Source organism: Macaca nemestrina, chromosome 17, assembly GCF_043159975.1.
Source record: "Macaca nemestrina isolate mMacNem1 chromosome 17, mMacNem.hap1, whole genome shotgun sequence".
Classification (NCBI taxonomy): domain Eukaryota; kingdom Metazoa; phylum Chordata; class Mammalia; order Primates; family Cercopithecidae; genus Macaca; species Macaca nemestrina.
Window position 1 is genome coordinate 4224261 of NC_092141.1, and position 20157 is coordinate 4244417.

Sequence of the window (20157 nt, forward strand, 5' to 3'; positions counted from 1 at the left end):
AGTTCAAGACCACTCTGGGCAACATGGCCAAACCCTGTCTCTACAAAAAATACAAAAATTAGCCAGGCACGGTGGCATATGCCTGTGGCCCCAGGTACTCAGAAGGATGAGGTGGGAGGACCGCTTCGGTCTGGGGAGGTCAAGGCTGCAGTGAGCTGAGATCATGCCACTGTACTCCAGCCTGGGAGACAGAGTGAGACCCTGTTTCAAAAAAAAAAAAAAGAAAAGAAAAGAAAACAAACACTGAAGAGATGATAATAACATGCCCAAGGTTTGATGGAGTAGGCATCTGAATCCAGCAGTCTGGGTTAGGAGTCTGTGCTCTTAACCTCTCTGCTATGTTACACCGAGTGGATGGCTCTCTCTAGAGTTCAACCTGTAATTCTGTGTAGTAGAGAATCGCCATTTACATTGCCTGCTTCTGACAGCTCAGCACCCTGCACAGTTTTCTTCTCTAGCTGCTCCTCTGATGCTTGGGTGGGCGCAGTGGCTGGTAGGGCCTGATCTTCTGGGATAGAGTCACCATCTGGCAATATACCAAGCAGAGCTAGGGCTTTAAGACCTATATGGGAAGCAAATAAGAGAATGGTTAAAAGTTTTATAACAAGAGTTATTTTCAGCAAGTGCCATAAGTTACTTTGCCATTATATAGAAATAGATAAATGAGTTCTGAACAAAACCAAATCCTAGAGTACTCAACACGAACATCCCTCACGGTCTAAATCTACTCAGCTCCACCTCTCAGATGGTGAGAGGCAGAATAGCAAGGGATACCTGCACTTTATTAACAGAAGAAAAAACATATAACAGGATTGTCTATTTAGAAAATAACCAACATTATACTTTTATAGTCGCCCCACACAACCAGACTGCTGAATTCCCACTGGCAAATGGGTAAGGGAATTGCTCTAAGGTGCTGGCATGACCCATCTGCTTTCTAACACAGGTCTGGTTCCCTAACGTTGACTCGAATGGGGATGCCATTATCTGAAGGAACTTAGATGTCTCCAAGGTTTAACTTTCAAGTTGTTTTCTTCCCACCACTCCTTAGTCAAGTCAGATTCATGCTGATATATCGCTGAACTATTTTACTCGTAAACGGCTCTTACCTAGAGTACAGTTGTGTGGAAGCAGACTCACACTCCAGGTTAACAAGTCTGGATTCTTTCAGTAAAGTCTGACAGATTCAAATCTTAGATTGCATCCACAGATACAAACAGTTTTAATTATTATTTAAAATTAGTTTGAGGTATTAATTACTATTAGTTTCAGAGAAAATAAATGTTACTTCAATGCCAACATTTCTCTAAAATCCATCGGGGAATTAAAATTAAGTTCCAAACCAGGGTAAGCACCTTTAGTGGAAAACTGGATTTTGTCACCTGTAAACTAAGCTTAGTATTTTACATCTGCCAAGGCTTTTTTTCACCAGCAACTGAGGGCCGGTTTTGGTTTCTGGGCATGGGGAAGTCACCTTTCCCCTGGTGAGCCTTCATCAGACAGTCCCCGACAAGCTGCATGCACTGGCTCCGCAAGGTGGTGGCACTGCTGCGGGTCTGGGGGTCCAGCTTCTCCCCATCCACATCCTCTGCACTGGTCAGGTGGGCGCTATAGAGAGCCAGGGCAGCGAAGAGCAGCCAGGAGTAGTTATGGATATATGGCTGGATGAGCCTCTGCCGGTCACTGATCCGAATGGTTACCATCGGGTGGGCCGTGATGCTGTGGGTAGGCAAATGGCTGCAAAGGCAAGACACATTTAAATCTTACAAGCCTCCAAAAGCTTATGAGGCTCCAAACAGGAGCACAGGGCCTCGGGAGCATGTGGTCGCAACTGGGCATTAGTCACCTCTAGGATGCGGTTACTGAAAATGTAAAGTAAGGTGTGGGCCCTCTCCCCAGAAGAATGAAGAAGCACAAGCACAGGACATACCTTTCAGGGTTTCACAATCCCCAGAGATTGTCTGTGGAAATTGGGCTAAGGAAGAATTGTTTATTGTGATTTTGGAAGGTGTGGTAATAGCATTCTGGTAATGTGAAAAAAACCCATAATTTTTAAAAGGGGGTATAAAGTATGTAGGAAGGAAATAATTTAAGGCCTGGAATTTGCTTTATTTATTTATTTATTTATTTAATTTGAGATGGAGTCTCGCTCTGTCGCCCAGGCTGGAGTGCAGTGGCGCAATTTCAGCTCACTGCAACCTCTGCCTCCCAGGTTCAAGCGTTTCTCATGCCTCAGCCTCCCAAGTAGCTGGGATTACAGGTGCCCGACACCATACCCAGCTAATTTTTGTATTTTTAGTAAAAACGGGGTTTCTCCATGTTGGGCAGGCTGATCTCGAACTCCTGACCTCAAGTGATGTGTCCGCCTTGGCCTCTCAAAGTGAAGGGATTACAGGTGCCCGCCACCACACCCAGCTAATTTTTGTATTTTTAGTAGAGATGGGGTTTCTCCATGTTGGGCAGGCTGATCTCAAACTCCTGACCTCAAGCGATGTGCCCACCTCAGCCTCTCAAAGTGCTGGGATTACAGGTGTAAGCCACCACGCCCGGTCCTGGAATTGGCTTTAAAATACTTTAACATAGAAAAAAAAAAAAAAAGGAATAAACTAAGCACACATTACAAAATCTTCCTAACTGCTGAATCTGGGTAATGGGTACATGAAGGTTCAGTGTGTTAGCCTCTTTACTTTTGGTTATGTTTAAATTTTTAATTAAAAAGTTTTTTTATAAAAAGAAAGAAGTCCCTTTACAAGTGAAGGAACTTGTAAAGAAAAGGCTTCGTGGTGACGGTCATTTGAGACATACCCGTAGGAGTATTTCTTTGCTGCATAGCATCCATAGCAAAGATCAAAGTCATCGCAAACATTGCAATTCATCCTCCGGCCTATGATCAAACCCTGGCAGTGGTCACAGGTGAACTCCATGTTGACCATTTCATGGTCGTCTCCATGGCCCTCAGGCTTCACCCCACCTGGGGAGAAACAAAGCAGCGTGAGCGGATAAGGCAGAGGGCTCCTAGACCGGCTAGTTTCCAAACCCAAACCAATCGCAGCGCCAGGGCTGCTCCCAAGTGACTGCTCAGGGATACAGGGCCCACACACATTCTCTGGAGACACGGTGCTCTGCCGGGGTGGCTCGAGGCATATGAGTGAGATTCTTGGCACAGAATTTCTTGGCAATGGTACAGTGAGATCAAATATATTATCAGGACTGCTGTTTGGTGGAAACAAGTCTACATGTTAATTTGTGAGCTGTCTCCTATGACCCCTCCACTAACAAAGAGCAAGCCTCTCTTGATGTATTCCTGTTAACAAGCACTGGGGACTGGTCAGGATATTTGCTCTTCTTTTTTCACTCCAGAATCACAGATGAAAACAGACTTCCTAAATAAATAAATAAAGGGCCAGGCGTTGTGGCTCACACTTGTAATCCCAGCACTTTGGGAGGCTGAGGCAGGCGGATCACTTGAGTCTAAGAGTTCAAGACCAGCCTGTGCAATATGGTAAAACCTCGTCTCCACTAAAAATACAAAAACTAGCCACGTGTGGTGGTAGGCAACTGTACTCCCAGCTACTTGGGAGGCTGAAGCAGGAACATCACTTGAACCCAGGAGGCGGAAGTTGCAGTGAGCTGAGATGGCGCCACTGCACTCTAGCCTGAGTGACAGAGTGAGACCTTGTCTCGAAGAAGAAAAAAAAAAAAACAAAACCCAGACCCAGACCCAGTGCGTGAGAGAATAACAGTCATTAAAGAGATGGACGGCACTGGTCTTCTCACACTAAGGCCCTTGGGCCCTTCTCACTCTAAACTCTGTCATGGACCCTGCAGAATGCTCCTCGCGCCTGGCCCACTTCTGTTCATTCCCACCGCCACAAACCCAGTCCAGGCTCCCATGCCCATGTGAATACTGTGACTGATTTCCTAAAGGAGACTCTTAATACAGATAGAACCACCTTCCTCTAGCATAGCTCTTATCATGTTATTAATAATACCGACTTCAAAAACCTTCCCCTAGGCCAGGTGCGGTGGCTCACGCCTGTAATCCCAGCACTTTAGGAAGCCAAGGTGGGCGGATCACGAAGTCAGGAGATCGAGACCATCCTGGCTAACACGGTGAAACCCCATCTCCACTAAAAAATACAAACAAATTAGCCGGGCTTGGTGGTGGGCGCCTGTAGTCCCAGCTACTCGGGAGGCTGAGGCAGGAGAATGGCATGAACCCGGAAGGTGGAGCTTGCAGTGAGCTGAGATCTCGCCACCGCACTCCAGCCTGGGTGACAGAAGGAGACTCCGTCTCAAAACAAAAACAAAAACAAACAAACAAAAACAAAAACCAAAAAAACCTTCCCTGCTGTCTCTAGACTATTCAAACTCCTTAGCCTAGTATCTTGGGGTCCCACAATCAGGGCCTACCTGTCTTAATCCAACACTTAGTTGGGCAAACACTTCAGCATGTCCATCTAAACTCACTACAGACACTCCTGTCCCAGGGTTTGCCATGTCCTTGATGGTGACACCATCCCCAACGTTTCCTACACATCATCCAGTTCTAACTTTCTTCAAAGACCAATTCTCATTCCACCTCCTTCACAAGCCTTCCCCGCAGCAATGCTGCTACTGCTTCTAAACTTCTCTAGAAACAATCTGTACCCTCATTTATAACTCAGCACACACATTCTTGTACTGGAACAGACATTCTGTGGATCTGTCCAGTCTTCCTGCTGGACTGTAGATGGTTCCAAGGCAAGGGCTGTGTCTTTTACCGCTGGGCCATGCACAAAAAGGCCACTCAGGTGTGGACTACTGTGGATCTGTTTTACCTCAGCACCTACAAGTCAAGTGTATGAGAGGATTTTTGAAGCTTGCTTGTGTGTGTGTGTGTGTGTGTGTGTATTTTGCTACATGTAAACACTGCATGATTCGGAAGCAAACACTATTTCCTGAAAACTCCATTGAACATACATACATTGGTCCCACGTGTTTATTAAGTGGCTACACCCAGCATGATAGAAGAAGGAAGGACGACAGATATTAGGGCTGTGGAGCTTTTCATCTAGTTGAGGAGATAAGGCTCATGTTCACCAGGAAGTCAGAGAAAACACCACTGGGCAGTATTTTTATTTAGCACACTGAGAGTTTTTAAAAATGACAAGATCATAGAAATTAGAAATGACTATTACCTTTGGATACGGCATACTCAGTTCATGAAATTTACCTAGGAAGCAAGTTTTGCAGAGATCCATGTCGCTGCACTGCAGACACCGGTATCGATGCCAGGGGGCAATCTCATCACACCCATCACAAGAGATGTCCACGTTCAACAGGTCACAGTAGCGAGCAATAAACATGTGCATCTGTAAGGCCAAACAAATACAATTAACTGATAGATTTTCTAAAGTGGCCACAATTCACTCATCAATTCCTCCATTCAATAGGTACTGAAGATGTTCCAGGCATTGTACTGGGTGCTAGGATTTGATGATGAATAAGCTCCTCAGTGTCTAGCTGGGAATTCTGTCAAGGAGATGATGACCATTTCGTATGACCAGTGCTTTCACAGGAAAATTCAGGAGGCTTAGGGAACAGAGGACTATGGCTACCAATGGGTTTTCTGAAGGAGATAATTCCTCAGCTGAGACCCGAAGGACAAACAGGTACTAGCTGGGTGGGGATAAGGGAGGTGGATATGTCAGACAGGAATAGCAAATCTGAGAGCGAAAAGGGGACCAGAGATGAGTTTATGAACTTGGTACGACTCAGTGTGTAGAATACAGTACAGAGGGGAATAGTCAGACGAAGAGAGAAAGGTTGAACCACAAAGCGTCTTTCAATGTTAGTCTCAGGAGTTACAGACTGTTTTTAAATAGAAGAGTAATGTGACCAGACTGGAGTGCTCTAATGGTTCTTCTGGAAGCTGAGGAAAGAATGGATCAAAGGAGGCAAGCCTGGATTTAGGGAAACTGACCATGACCAAAGCATGAAAGGAACCCCATGGCACATCATAAGGGCTGGGACTGAGTAGTAAGCGGGATGGTGAAAGGTGCGTAGATCTGAGGTGTTGAGGCAGAAGGCAGAAACCTTGGTGACTGACTGGATATGGGGATCAGTAAAAGGGAAGAAAGTTTCTGGCTTGAGTACTTGATTGGACAATGGTAGTGTTCACAGATACTACAAAAGGAGTATTGTCCCTGGCACTTAGAGGCACACTTTCTGCAGGGATAGTCTGGGTACTGTTTCATGAGCAAACGAATTGCTTTACTGGAAAGTACTTGGACTACAGTATCGTTTCTCTTTAGGGCCTGGAAATGATCAAAATCAGTAAGTCACCATACAGTAGACCAGAGCAAATGTGCCAAGTCACCTTAGAACTACAGAATGACTCCCAAAAGGTATTAACATATGAGAGAGAAAAAGCCACAACGGCCCACTTGGCAAGCTCCATCCAAGCACCACCGTGGTGCTATGTGAACAAAGTGGCTGGCACATAGTAGGCACTCGATACTTAGAAAATGAATGAATCTGAGGCAGCAGATGCTTGGCACATGTGGTAGTGATGGATGTCACACCTGACATGGAGATGGACAGAGTGGGCTATCTGAGCCTGTGCCTTCGCACATCTGAATCATGCAGCTCTGATGCCCTCTCCATATATACGGCTGCTCCCATGCTCACCAGGCAGCCTTCTGATGGAAATGTGGCTTCCCACGCTGCTTGTCTACAGGAGGAGAATGTGCTGCCCCAAGGACACTAGAGCTCAGGCCCTCCAGCAATTCTACTTCTCACTGTAAATTAGTAAATTGGCACCTCATATTGTACATCAGCTTTAAGAGTCAATTTTCCAATGAGTCTAGTTCTATGGCAGGCAGCCACTCTGGGTGTGGTCAAATCAGGATTTACAGCCCCTCAGGTTAAAGGTTAAACACCAGACGCTAGGGCAGTGGTTCCCCGTTTTGGCACCAGGAACCAGTTTTGTGGAAGACAATTTCTGCACAGGACCGGGTGAGGGATGGTTTCGGGATGAGACTGTTCCACCTCAGATCATCAGGCATTAGATTCTCAAAAGGAGCGCACAAACTAGATCCCTCGTGCACAAACTAGATCCCTCGCATGCGCAGTTTATTGTGGGCTCGTGCTCCCGTGAAAATCCAATGCCGCAGCTGATCTGCCAGGAGGCGGAGCTCAGCCTCCCTCGCTTGCCCGACGCTCACAGCCTGCATTCAGCTGCATTCAGCGGTTGGGGACCCCTTTGCTAGGGTATTGAATGCCACCTGCAGCCCTCTCAGGCAAGAGCCTGCCAGCACCCCCCCAGGCAAACTCTCCTCTCCAAACTCCTAGCAAATCACTTCAGAGTACTCTAGTTGAGAGGTCTTACTTTCCTCTGCTTCTCTGGATCTTCCTGGGCTATTTTTTCATACCAGGCCTCAAACATGCCATCCTGACACTCATCCATCCATTCTGAATTCTGCTTGGCATCAGCAAGCTCATCTTCTTCACTCCACTGGCTGAAAGAACATAAAGAGAGAAAAGCAAGCCTCTCCCAATCACCAAGGAAAGTACTGGTTAGCAGACTCTGTATCTATGGGTCTATAATATTGGGCATTTTTCGGCTTCTGGGAGGGAAAGGTCAACGGCTTTTCAAAGCCCCTGGATTTGTCAAATATCTGGCAGATACATGCCAGGAAAGGAGGAGAAACCCTTTCCAGAGCAGACTACAAGGGATGAGAAATGAAGAGTTTGAAGGCTGTGCCACACAGCATAATTCCACTGGACAGTCATTTATGGTGAACCTACTATGTGCCAGGCACTAGGGCCAAATAAAGTTAGGTGTTTTTTTTTTGTTGTTGTTGTTTTAAAGTCTGATTTAGACACGCTCAGCATATCCTGGTGGAATCAGTATGAGAAGGGAATCAGGAGACACCGTGACTTCAGCTCTACCACCAGCTACTGTGAGACCTTGACAAGTGACTCAGCTCTGGTCCTCAGTTTCCCCATTTCAGATGCGATCAGGTGCATTCAGAGTGGCATAGCCATAGACAGTTTCCTCACTTCAAATAAACAGCTTCAGGGAGATAATCTTATAAGCTCCTTTTGGATGCAAAATTATAAATTTCCATAATTTTGGTTTACAGCTTGTTTTAACAACCAGAACTTTAAACAGAAAGAGATGTGCTTGACAGCAAATACAAAATATTTACCAAGCTATAAATACACATTCGTTCATTCATGCATTCCAACAAAATGGTTTTAGGCCTATGCTCAAGCTTTGGGCTAGGTGCTATGAGCGCTTGCTGTAAAGGGCGTGCTTCCTTCCCTGAGGACCGTGGCATACAGGGAGACGAAACGAGAAACCGCAAGCAGGCCCACAGCCAAGAACCACAAGCTGATGCCCCCCAGTGCTGTCCCCCGTCTCTGCCATCGGAGCTGTAACAGTGAGGCAACGGCTGAGGTTCATGAACTAAAGAGACAGCTCTAATTCTGTCCCCTTTTCCCTCGGAACAGCTCTCCTGAGAAAGCGGAAACTGTCCCAGAGTTGACTCATTCACTTACTTTCTCCCAGTTTTCTCCTCTTAGCGCATTCCCTCTCCCATTCTCTTTCTTTTCTACACATGAACGGCTGCAAATAGGGAAGTGAACTTGAGTAGAGTGGAGAGATACTGGTCAAATTGAAGGAAAAAAAAAATCTTCATACACGATGTTTTTCTAACTTAGGTCCTTACAATGTGCAAGAAGTTAAGAGTGGCTAACATCACACATACATGTAACAAAAATTATGGAAAAGGATTTCCCAATTCAACAAGCTATACTAAGATCACCAAAATGCAGAGGATTCTCGGCCTCGGAGCTCACGAGACCACCACCACCAATGTACACAGCTCTACTGCACGTCAGATGCTGTTCTAAACGCAGAAATATATAACTCAGGTATTCATCACAGCAAGCCTCGGAGGCAGCACCATTGATATCTCCAGCTCTGAAGATGAGGAAAGTGAGGCACAGAGGGATTATATGACTTGTGCAAGGCCACTCGGCTAGGATGTGGCAAAGCCAGGAAATGACACAGACAGTCTAGCTCTGGAGTCTGTGCTCTTAACGACCCCCACTATGATCCTTGCGTTTCATAACCTACATTAGAAACGGCAGAGTGCAGGACCATGCTCTTACCTGATCACACTGTCGTGGACACTTATATTTTCCTGTGACATTTTCATGAGGAGATCTGGTAACTGAATATCAACAAAGAAGGCGAGATCACTGGGTTCCCAGCCCATATCCAAAAGATGAAGCAGGGCTGTTTGAACACAGGATAAGGCAGGCAGCAAGGACCTAAAGGGGCCATGAAAGTGACCATTAGCAGAGCTGCCCATTACCAACTGAGGCAACAGAAGCAATTCAAGTAGATGACCTGGTTTGCAATTGAAAGCAGAAGGGAACTTCACATTGCTGGTTTGGGTTCCTTTCAAATTCCTCATACTCCACACAAACATTCTTCACAGCTTAAGCAAAAGAACTCTGAGAGCTGTAAGGTAAGGTTTCCACCCTGCAGGACCACCATAGCAGTGTCTTATGGTAAAGAACTGAGAAGTAAAAATTAGCTCCTGATAAACTGCAAGATCAGGGCCAGTTCCAAATTAGCCAAGGTGATGCGGTTTAGATTTACAGAAGAATCCTTTTATTTAAGGCTTACGTCTAAATCATTCGCTAAGAGGACTGGGAAACGGCGTGATACTCCAGTTTTCGAACTGCACATAATACATAATAGACTGGCTGGGCGTGGTGGATCACGCCTGTTAATTCCAGCACTTTGGGAGGCCGAGGCAGGCAGATTGCTTGAGCCCAGCAGCTCAAGGCCAGCCTGAGCAACGTGGCAAAATCCCATTTCTACAAAACATAAAGAAAATTAGCCGGGCATGGTGGCATGTGCCTGTAGTCCCAACTACTCAGGAAGCTGAGGTGGGTGGATCGATTGGGCCTGGGAGGTCCAGGCTGCAGTGAGCCACGACTGAGTCACCGCACTCTAGCCTGGGCGACAGCATGAAGCCCTGTCTCAAAACAAACCAAAAACCCCTAATGTACCAAAACAGAAAATAATAGGCTATAAATTCTTAGAAAAACCCAGACTCATCCCTTAAAAAGCAAATATACATACCAGACAGAAAAAGGACTGGAAGAAAATATATGAATAAGTCAACATTAGTGATTAGCTCTCTAGGTGATAACATTAGAGGTTATTTTTATTTTGTTCTTTGTGCTTTTTGGTATTTTTGACACTGAACATATGTTTCCTTTATAATCAGAAAACAATACATTTTTTTCTCTAGAAGTGATAAAGTTATCCAGTACCTGTCATTTAGGCTACTAAATCCTTTAACTGCTTTGACCAAAAACAGAACAAGTTGATAGTAAGCGTCTCGAATTTCTTTGTGTAGGTCAGCACCACAGCCTTCCAAGTGTCCAAAATAACTAGAAACAGAGGAAATCACTGATTCACTTAATTGCCAGAACATCCTTTTCTTAATAATAATCATGATTTCTTACATGAAAAAGAGCAAGTGGCAGTAAGCTGAACAAAGCGGCACAGGCACTGAAGTAAATACACATATAATACCTACAGAAGGCAAAGCACAGAGCAGCGAGTGAATCCATTTGACTGGGCCGAGTCACCCAGAAGCATGGAGATGAGATTATTTATCTTCTCTGTGAATATAAACCCGCCCCTCCCACCACTACCTGGATGCCAGATACTGTGTTAAGTATTTTTCACAAATTACCTCATTGGATCCTCTCCACACAATCATGCTCACCCCTCCGCTTCCCTTCATGGGTGACTCTGGCACCAACCTCACTGTCTTTTCTACCATGATCCTGGCCATCTTGGTGACTTCAGCATCCATAAAAATGATGTCTCCATTCTTTTTTCCCTCAATTCTCTGCCATCTTCATCTCCAGTGTTCTTCTCTTCCATGCCCTTAGCCATCCCAGTTTGATGGTCATTTCCTGGACCTTGCTATCACATGCTGACACCATCTCTGATACAATGACGCCAGAGCACCCTACTCTGACCCCAGATTTCCTGCTCACCCAGGTAGGACTCCAACAGCAGCCCTTTCTTCAATACCAACGGGCGGCAGCCCACGATGCTGCCTCATGTTCACCATCTACTACTCCCGCCATGCTTTCTCTCTGCTCCCTTCTCAGCTTAGATTCCATGGCCCCTAATCATACCTTAGCAAACACCAACTCCCGTGTCCCTTCCTTCCTCCATGTACCTGCCTGAGAAATCTTATACCTATATCAAAACAGCTGAATATCGTGGAGGAAACACCACACAACCAAGCTGACTAGTATGACTTTAAATTTGCAACTGTAACAATCAAATAAGCACTCAAAATTGTCAGGCAATTCAGTAGACTGGCTTTCTCAATTTTCATTCTATCTAAAGCCTTCCCATAGGCCGGGCATGGTAGCTCACGCCTGTAATCCCATCACTTCGGGAGGCTGTGTCAGGAGGATCAGTTGAGGTCAGGAGTTCGAGACCAGCCTGGCTGTAACAGGGGGAAGGCCAGTGTCTAGTAAAAATACAAAAATCAGCTGGGAATGGTGGCACACACGAGGCCAAGGCACGAGGATCACTTGAACCTGGGAGGCAGAGGCCGCAGCGAGCCAAGACGGTGCCACTGCACTACAGCCTGGGCAACATAGCAAGACTCTTGTCTCAAAACACAAAACAAACAAACAAACAAAAAACGAAAAAAACCCAACTCCCTACCCCCACCAAAAAACCCTTCCTGCTTCTCCTTATGCCACTGCTACCTCCTCCTCATCCTTCCATTCTTTCCAATGACTATCCTTACATTTTTTTAGAAGAGAAACTTAGGTATCTTGATAAAGAAAAGTAACAATCACATAGGAATTCCCTTACCTTTGCACCACCAAATATCTACCAGCCAACTTGCGAACACTGTGTGTCCTGATTCCCCCGCTACTACAGACAGAGCCTCCCTGGTTCAATCAAAGGCCAATCTCTCAACTTATGCAACTGCTACTGCAAATTATCCCCTCTCTTCCTGCATTAAGCTTTCCTTATCACTGACTCATTCCCACCAACATACAGAAGTCCTCTTACATCTCTTTAAAACCCTCAGTTGACCTCACATCACCTTCCAAAAACTTCCCCATTTCTCTGCTCCCTTTGAGGCCAAATTTCTTAAACTAAATGTCTGTAGTCTCTCTCTCCATTTTATCACCCTCATTGTCCCTGGCCTTTTGGCCAATGGCTCCAGTTAGACTGCTGCCAAATCCAGTGTGTTTTTATCTCTTTTGAACTCTCGCATCAGCATTTGACACAACTGATCATTCTTATCTTTTTTTTTTTTCCAGAAAGGGCACTCACCTGACATTCTTCTCTCTTCAGATGCATTCTTCTCTTGACTTTTGGGACAACAGCATCCCCTGGTTTTTTATCTACCTGACTGGCCACTGCTTCTTGATCTCCTTAGCTGACACTCCTTCCTCTGCTTGACTTCTAAGTAAAAAAGTGCCCCTAAGGCTCAGGCCTAGGCCCCTTCTTGTCTATCTTTGCACTCTTTCTAGGAGGTCTTATGGCTCTAAATGCCATCTACATGTCAACTGCATCCAAATTCTATCCCTAGTCCTGACTTCTTTCTTTAACTTTAGACTCTGACCTCTGTTTTCTCAATATCTTTACTTGATGTCTTTACAAAAAAGCATTTCCAGCTTAACATGGCCAAAACAAAACCTCTGATTTTCACCCCAATCTGCTTCTTCCATACTCTTTCCCTCAGTAAAATGCGTCACCAGTTACTCACTCCCAAATCCTAGGAATTTCCCATGATTCCTTTCCTTCATTTACCCTCTCCATCTTACCCGTCCATAAGTCCTGACAATTCTACCTCTAAAATATATTCTGAATCTCATCCTTTTCTCCCCATCTCCAGTACTACTCTGTGGTCAAACCACCATCATCTCTTGCCCGGACTACTGCCACAGACTCCTAACTGCTTTTCTTATTTCCACTCCTTGTCACACAGCAGCCACGGGCACCTTTTGCAAATGTAAAACAAAGTGTCATCCTCCTGGGCTTAAAAATCTCCAGTGGTTTCCCAACTACAACTCGGTATAAAATTGAAATACTTCATGGTGATAAGGGTCCTGCCTTTCTGACCTTATCCCATCTCATTTTCCCCGTCACTCAGCCACAATCGTTTTCTCTCTGTTCCTTGAACTAACTCCCCACTCTGGAGCCTTTGCACTGTTCCTTCTGCCTTCAAGGCTCTTCCCTCTGATCGTAGCTGGTCATTCACCTCTTGGCTTTCATCTCCTCAGCCTGCCTTCCCTGACCATCCAAACTAGGTCACTGTATTAATCACCACATAACAATACCACTATCTGGTATTTCTTCATTTATTTATTTTTTATTGTCTCTCTCTCAATACAAAATCTGCCTTGTCCACTGCTGCATAACTGACACCCAGAAGACATTCTAGCACACTAGACACTCGAAAGATATTTATTGAGATAATCTTAAGAACCACCTTTTGAGGTACTCAGATTAACATCATTTCTGTAAGCCTTATATTTAGCTCACAGCTTCCAGGAGCCAAATGATGCATGAGTACATGAGGAATGCAATTCTCACCATCTGGTAAAGTAAAGCCGATCAACTCACCAGGAGGAATAAACATGTTCCTGGCCATTACATATTAAAAGGATATAACCCATCTTTCCTTGGAATGAGAGAATAAATTAACCAAAAGTGTACATTTGTATCCTACATAGAAATGACGCAGTTATTAATTCAAGAAGACAATCAGGATTTATTTACAATGATCTTTGCTGCTTTCCTTGTGGACCTGTCCTTTGTACTTACTTGGTAAAATCTTTCTGGCAGGTCAGAAGCTCCAACAGGAAAAGTATGAAAGGTGGATGGAAGCAGTGGGGCTGCCCAAGGGATTCTGCACAGTACTGAGTTATCCTCAGGACGTCCAGGATGCTCTGGGCCTGGGCTTTCCTCAGGGAAAGGACCTTCACCACACTGGAGACACAACGCAAGTTAGGAACACCCAGAAAACTCTTGAGCTGGGGCAGAAGGAAAACATCCCCGCCAAAGCCCTGATGCCATATATCAAAGAGGAAATAGTACTGTGAGGTAGTAGAAACACCATGTAGGAGGAGTACCAACACCTCTTTACTATTTTTAAGTCATCACTCAGCAGCACCACAAATCAGTTCATGCGAGCTGTCCAGAAGTCCGACAACCCATTATTTAACTTAATTAATTAAAAAGGAACACTGATATTTTCACTTTCCACAGAGACAAAGCCTTAATCCTTAGGACAGGAAATTCCTCACTAACTTAAACATGCAATACTTCCAGAGATGTAGGCCTACGAACAAATACTTTTGTTGGAAAATATCAAATCCTGGCTGGGTGTGGTGGCTCATGCCTGTAACCCTCTGATGCAGAAAGATTCCTTGAGCCCAGGTATTCGAGGCCAGCCTGGGTAACATAGGGAGGCCATGTCTCTCTCCAAATTTCTCCCTGGGTTAAAATAAGACAAATTTATAAGTGGCAGCTACCCAAAAAATGCTTCCTTTAAAAATTCTAATGGTATATTCTTGAGATATACTTTATAAACAGTATAATGTATAAATCTTACATGAAAAATATCTTTTTTTAAATTTTTTATTTGAGACAGTCTTGCTCTATCACCCAGGCTGGAGTTAAGTGGCATAATCTTGGCTTACTGTAGCCTCAACCTACCTGGCTCAAGTGATCCTCCTGCCTCAGCTTTCCAGGTAGCTGGGACTATGGGCATGTGCCACCACACTCAGGTAATTTTTTTTTGAGACAGAGTCTTGCTCTGTCACCCAGGCTGGAGTACAGTGGTGTGATCTCGGCTCACTGCAACCTCCGCCTTCCAAGTTCGAGCAATTCTGCTGCCTCAGCCTCCCAAGTAGCTGGGATTACAGGCGTCCACCATTACGCCCAGCTAATTTTTGTCTTTTTAGTAGAGATGGGGTTTCACCATGTTGGCCAAGCGGGTCTCAAACTCCTGACCTCAGGTGATCCGCCTGCCTCAGCCTCCCAAAATGCTGGGATTACAGCTGTGAGCCACTGTGCCCAGCCTCAGCTAATTAAAAAAAATTTTTTTTATAGATGGCGGGGGTCTCACTATGTTGCCCAGGTTGGTCTTGAACTCTTGACACCAAGTGATCCTCCCACTTCAGCCTCCCAAACTGCTGAGATTATAGGCATGAACCACTGTGCCCACCCAAAAATTACTTCTTTAAAGAAAAAAAAAACCATCAAAAATTTTCTTGAATATTCTAAAACAAGTCTTGATCTATCCTAAATATTATTTGCTCGGTTTTCACATTTCAAGCCTCTGACTAGACTGGGTACCTACGGCTTAAAAAGAGAAAGTGCCGGGAAGGTAACAACTGGCTTACCTCCTGTGCGAGAGCGACTGATCCTTAATGAAGTCCATGACGTCCTTCAGCACAGGGTATTTCTCTTTCACTGTGGGCACCAGTCTGGCCTCCTCCATGGATCGAAAGGAGAGCAGCCGGAGCCGCCCTCGGGTGAAGGGAGGCCGCCGGGTGGGTGTGGAAGGTGACAAGGGCTCTTCAGCTGTGGCAGGGGACACGTCTGCAGCAGGAAGGCCGCTGCTGGACGGCAGCTTTGGCTGGGTGTCCAGGCCAGGACTCCGGTCTCCTGTGGCAGGGGTTGCTGCCTCAGTGGGAGATACGGAGGCTTGGAAATGCTCTTCCACCACAGAGCTTGTCCTCTGGCGCTTCTCGAGTGGCTGGAGATGATTGGTTTCGTCGGCAGTCTCCAACTTGTCGCAGCTTTCTTTTGAACGTATGCCCGTGGGCAGAAATTTTAGTAATAGAAGACTCTTCTCGATACAGTCTTTTGCTAGATGCAAACAAGAATCATAATTGAAAAAAAAAGTTAAATTTATTGCCTACTTCTGGAGAGAAAATAATCAAGTTAAAAATCACAATTTAGGGCAAGGGACAGCTTCATGAATAAAGCGATATAGGCCTGGTGTGGTGGCTCACGCCTGTAATCCCAGCACTTTGGGAGGCCGAGACGGGAGCATCACTTGGGGTCAGGAGTTTGAGATCAGCTTGGGTAACATGGTGAAACCCCATCTCTATAAAACATACAAAAAATTAGCCAGACATGGTGGCACACGCCTATAATCTCATCTACTTGGGAGGCTGAAGCCGAAGGATTGCTTGAGTCTGAGAAGTTGAAGCTGTAGTGAGCCGAGATCATGCCACTGCATTCCAGCTTGGGCAACAGAATGAGACACTGTCTCCAGACAAACCAACCAACCAACCAAAACACAAAAAAGTGATACACATATTTACTGACAGAATAGAAGAACAGAATCAAATTTTATCTCATTACAGAAATCAAAATCTCGCCAGGACTATCAGCACACTTTTAAAAAAAGGTTTTATTGTAGATGTTTTTCAAGCATGTATATAGAAAAAAATACTATGAGGACCCCTCCATGTACCTGTTACTCAGCTTCAGTAATTATTAACTCAGGGCCAATCTTGTTTCACCCCCACCAACTCCCCGCTCCCCGGATTATTTCCACGCACATTCCAGCACCACACTATTGTATCTGTAAAAATTTTTGGCATATTTCTCTTAAAAATATATGAGTTTTAAAACATAACACAACCATAATATTTAAAAAATAATAGTAATTCTTTAATTTCACTGAATATTCAGTGTGAGCACACTTTAAAATCATAACAAGGCCAGGTACAGTGGCTCATGCCTATAATCCCAGCACTTTGGGAGGCTGAGGTGGGAATATCACTTGAGGCCAGGAATTTGAGACCAGCTGGGGCAACAAAGCAAGACCCCATCTCTAAAAAAAAAAAAAAAAAAAAAAAAAAAAGGCTGTGTTACCCAGGCCGGAGTGCAGTGGCACGATTTTGGCTCACTGCAAGCTCCGCCTCCCGGGTTCACACCATTCTTCTGCCTCAGCCTCCCGAGTAGCTGGGACTACAGGCATCCGCCACCTCGACTGGCTAAGTTTTTGTACTTTTAGTAGAGACGGGGTTTCACCACATTAGCCAGGATGGTCTCAATCTCCTGACCTTGTGATCTGCCCACCTCAGCCTCCCAAAGTGCTGGGATTACAGGTGTGAGCCATCGCGCCAGGCAAAAAAACACATTTTTTAATTGCTTAACAAGGGGGAATACAAAGAGGAAAAAAATTAGCCAGGTGTTGCGTCACCTGCTTGACGTCCCAGCCACCTGGTAGGCTAAGGTAGGAAGATTGCTTGAGTCTAGGAGTTGGAGGCTGTAGTGAGCTATATGACTGAACCACTGCACTCCAGCCTGGGAGACAGAACAAGACCCCATCTCAGAAAAGAAAAAAGATGTAGCTCAAAAACCACCTGATGCCTCCTAAGAGAAGTGATTAGAAAGATGTTCCATTTGGAGCAGGTCAATGAAAAATTACTCCTCTTTGGGATTTTATCTATTTATGATACACCCTTGGATACTACATTTAGCACCTCTATTACTTTCCCTAGGTCAACACAGCCTTGATTGAGATAATCTGGAAGGTGAGTCATTGGTTTTCCAGGCTCTGAAACGAAAACAGAAGGCTCAGGGACAACGGTTGGTATGAGCACACTCACCCAGGCTCTCAGGGTTCGCCTCAGTAGCTTCCGAACGATGTTTTTCTTCTGCTTCATTCCCCAGGCTCATGAGGGACTTCTGCTTCATCTCTAACTAGGGGAGAATTTGAGCCACATCATTATGCTGTCCAGGCAGGGAAGCAAGGACAGCCACGGCAAACTACTTCAAAAGCACACAGCATGGAGAACACAGAGTACTTTACGGTTGTATCATGTAGGAGGGGTTTGTAATACCCACAACCTTATTACTTAAAAATTTCTAGAACACTCGTGCTGCAAGGAGCTTTCTCTAAAGCCCATCTAGTACTGATAAAGAAGCTGCTGAGATCTAGAGAAATGAACAGTCTTACTAGGGTCATAAACCCAGTCCGCTGCAGTTTGAACCAAAATTTCATCCCTATTCTACTCTGAATGAGGGGACAGCTCTACGTGATGCTGAGACCTAAAACTGTCCATGGTTACCCAGTATCTGAAGTGATGCTATTCCTCCAGCTCTATGGAGTTCCAAGAAGGGATGTAAAGAGGGCTCAATTAAATCCTGTTTCCTCTATTTTTCAACTGCCCAGACTATAGTTTAAAGGGTTCTAAATTATTTTATATCTATTCATGTCACTAAACTTTAGCTTAACAAAAATCCTAAAGCTATATTCTTGAGAAGAGAACAATTCATCTTAATTCCATGATATCATGGTAGAAAACCTAAAATACACCAAAATCACATGCAAAGGAAAATCTTACCATCCATATTCGAATCCCATCTGCCAAGGAATAAACCTGGGCAAACTCATCACTCAGGGCTATTTTGCCTCCACTGTTGACTGGGGAAAGAAGCAGAGACGGAGATTACATTCGGGTAACACAATTCACTACTGCAACATTAAGCACCAAAGATCTGAATCTGCTGAAGTACATAAAAAGGCCTCCTGACAATCACACACCGGGGATGGTAAGAGCAATTTAGGGAAAAACAAATATTCAATTAAGCCACAAATACCTGTGTGGGTTCTTGTGTTATTTCAAACTAACTTTTTTCAAACTAATAATTTCTAAAATGGAAATAATTTTAAAAGTGAGTAAAATATTAAAAGATATAAAAAATACTAAAAGATTTTTAAATATTAACAATGAGTAAAAAGTAATTATTGATAAGGAAGAAAGTTCATGGTATAGTAAGTAAAAAAGCAGGTTATGAAACAGTATAAACAAAATGATCTCATTTAAAGAGAGTATATGTATTTCAGACATGGAAGCCAAGTGCAGCAGCTCACACTTATAATCCCAGCATTTTAGAATCTATAATAATTCTAAGAATGGAATAGAATAGAATTCTAAGAATAGAATAATTCTAAGAATAAGAATAATAAAACTATTCTTATTTTTTAAATTTTTTTTAAGAGATAGGGTCTTACTCTATCACCCAGGCTGGAGTGCATCATAGCTCACTGCAGCCTCAAACTCCAGGTCCAGTGCTTTGGGAGACCAAAGGTGGATCGCTCGAGGCCAGGAGTTCGATACCAGCCCAGGCAACATAGCAAGACTCTGTCTCTACAAAAAATAAAAAATTGTCCAGGCACGCTGGCATGCACCTGTAGTCCTAGCTACTAGGGAGGCTGAGGTAGGAAAATCACTTTAGAACAGGAATTCAAGGTTACAGTGAGCTACAACTGTGCCCCTGCACTCCAGCCTAGGCAAGAAAGCAAGACCCTATCTCTAAAAACCAGCAAAAAAATAAAACATGTATCGATACATATATATACAGATATACATACATATGAATATACCTACATAAAAGTCCAGGTAAATAGAAAAATGTTCATAAAGGTTCTAAGTGGTGAGATTGTAGTTAATAATTATTTTAAGCTTTTCTATACTTAAGTTTCTACATAAACAGGTTTTTTTTTAAATAATTAGAAAAATAACAATTTTTTTTTTTTTGGATACAGAGTTTTGCTCATTTCCCAGACTAGTGCAATGGCATGATCTTGGCTCACTGCAACCTCTGCCTCCTGGGTTCAAGCAATTCAAGCAATTCTCCTGTCTCAGCCTCCCAAGTAGCTGGAATTATAGGCGCATGACACCACACCTGGCTAATTTTTGTATTTTTAGTAGAGACGGGGTTTCATCATATTGGCCAGGCTGGTCTCAGACTCCTGACCTCTGGTGATCCGCCTGCCTTGGCCTCCCAAAGTGCTGGGATTACAGGTGTGAGCCACTGCGCCCAGCCCAACAAAAAAAAATTTTAAAGAAAGATCTATGAGGCTTGCCCCTTGTCTTCAGCTAAAGCCCAAAAGATAATATACTAGAAGAGTGTGAAGCTCTCTTTTGCATCTATGTTACAATGCAGTAAGTATTTCCTGAAGCCCTGGAATATGCCAGGGCTATACCAGACACTGGGAATACTATGCTGAGAAAAACAGACAAAGTTCCTGCCCTCAAGCAGCTTATATTCAAGTTGAAAAA

General features: G+C 44.3%; 1 protein-coding gene across 3 annotated transcripts in view; it reads right to left on the bottom strand.

Moving 5' to 3' along the window:
* Positions 1-20157, bottom strand: part of LOC105472088 (zinc finger ZZ-type and EF-hand domain containing 1) — a 139950-nt gene that overhangs the window by 46562 nt on the left and 73231 nt on the right. For all 3 annotated transcript variants that reach the window (XM_011725043.3, XM_071082169.1, XM_071082168.1), the window contains 11 exons: positions 18436-18515; positions 17698-17791; positions 15472-15940; positions 13889-14053; positions 10342-10461; positions 9163-9324; positions 7373-7502; positions 5216-5354; positions 2806-2971; positions 1475-1737; positions 411-562 (listed from right to left, as the gene is read on the bottom strand). In XM_011725043.3, the coding sequence (XP_011723345.2) occupies positions 411-562; positions 1475-1737; positions 2806-2971; positions 5216-5354; positions 7373-7502; positions 9163-9324; positions 10342-10461; positions 13889-14053; positions 15472-15940; positions 17698-17791; positions 18436-18515 (1940 nt within the window). The remainder of the gene's footprint in view (positions 1-410; positions 563-1474; positions 1738-2805; positions 2972-5215; positions 5355-7372; positions 7503-9162; positions 9325-10341; positions 10462-13888; positions 14054-15471; positions 15941-17697; positions 17792-18435; positions 18516-20157) is intronic.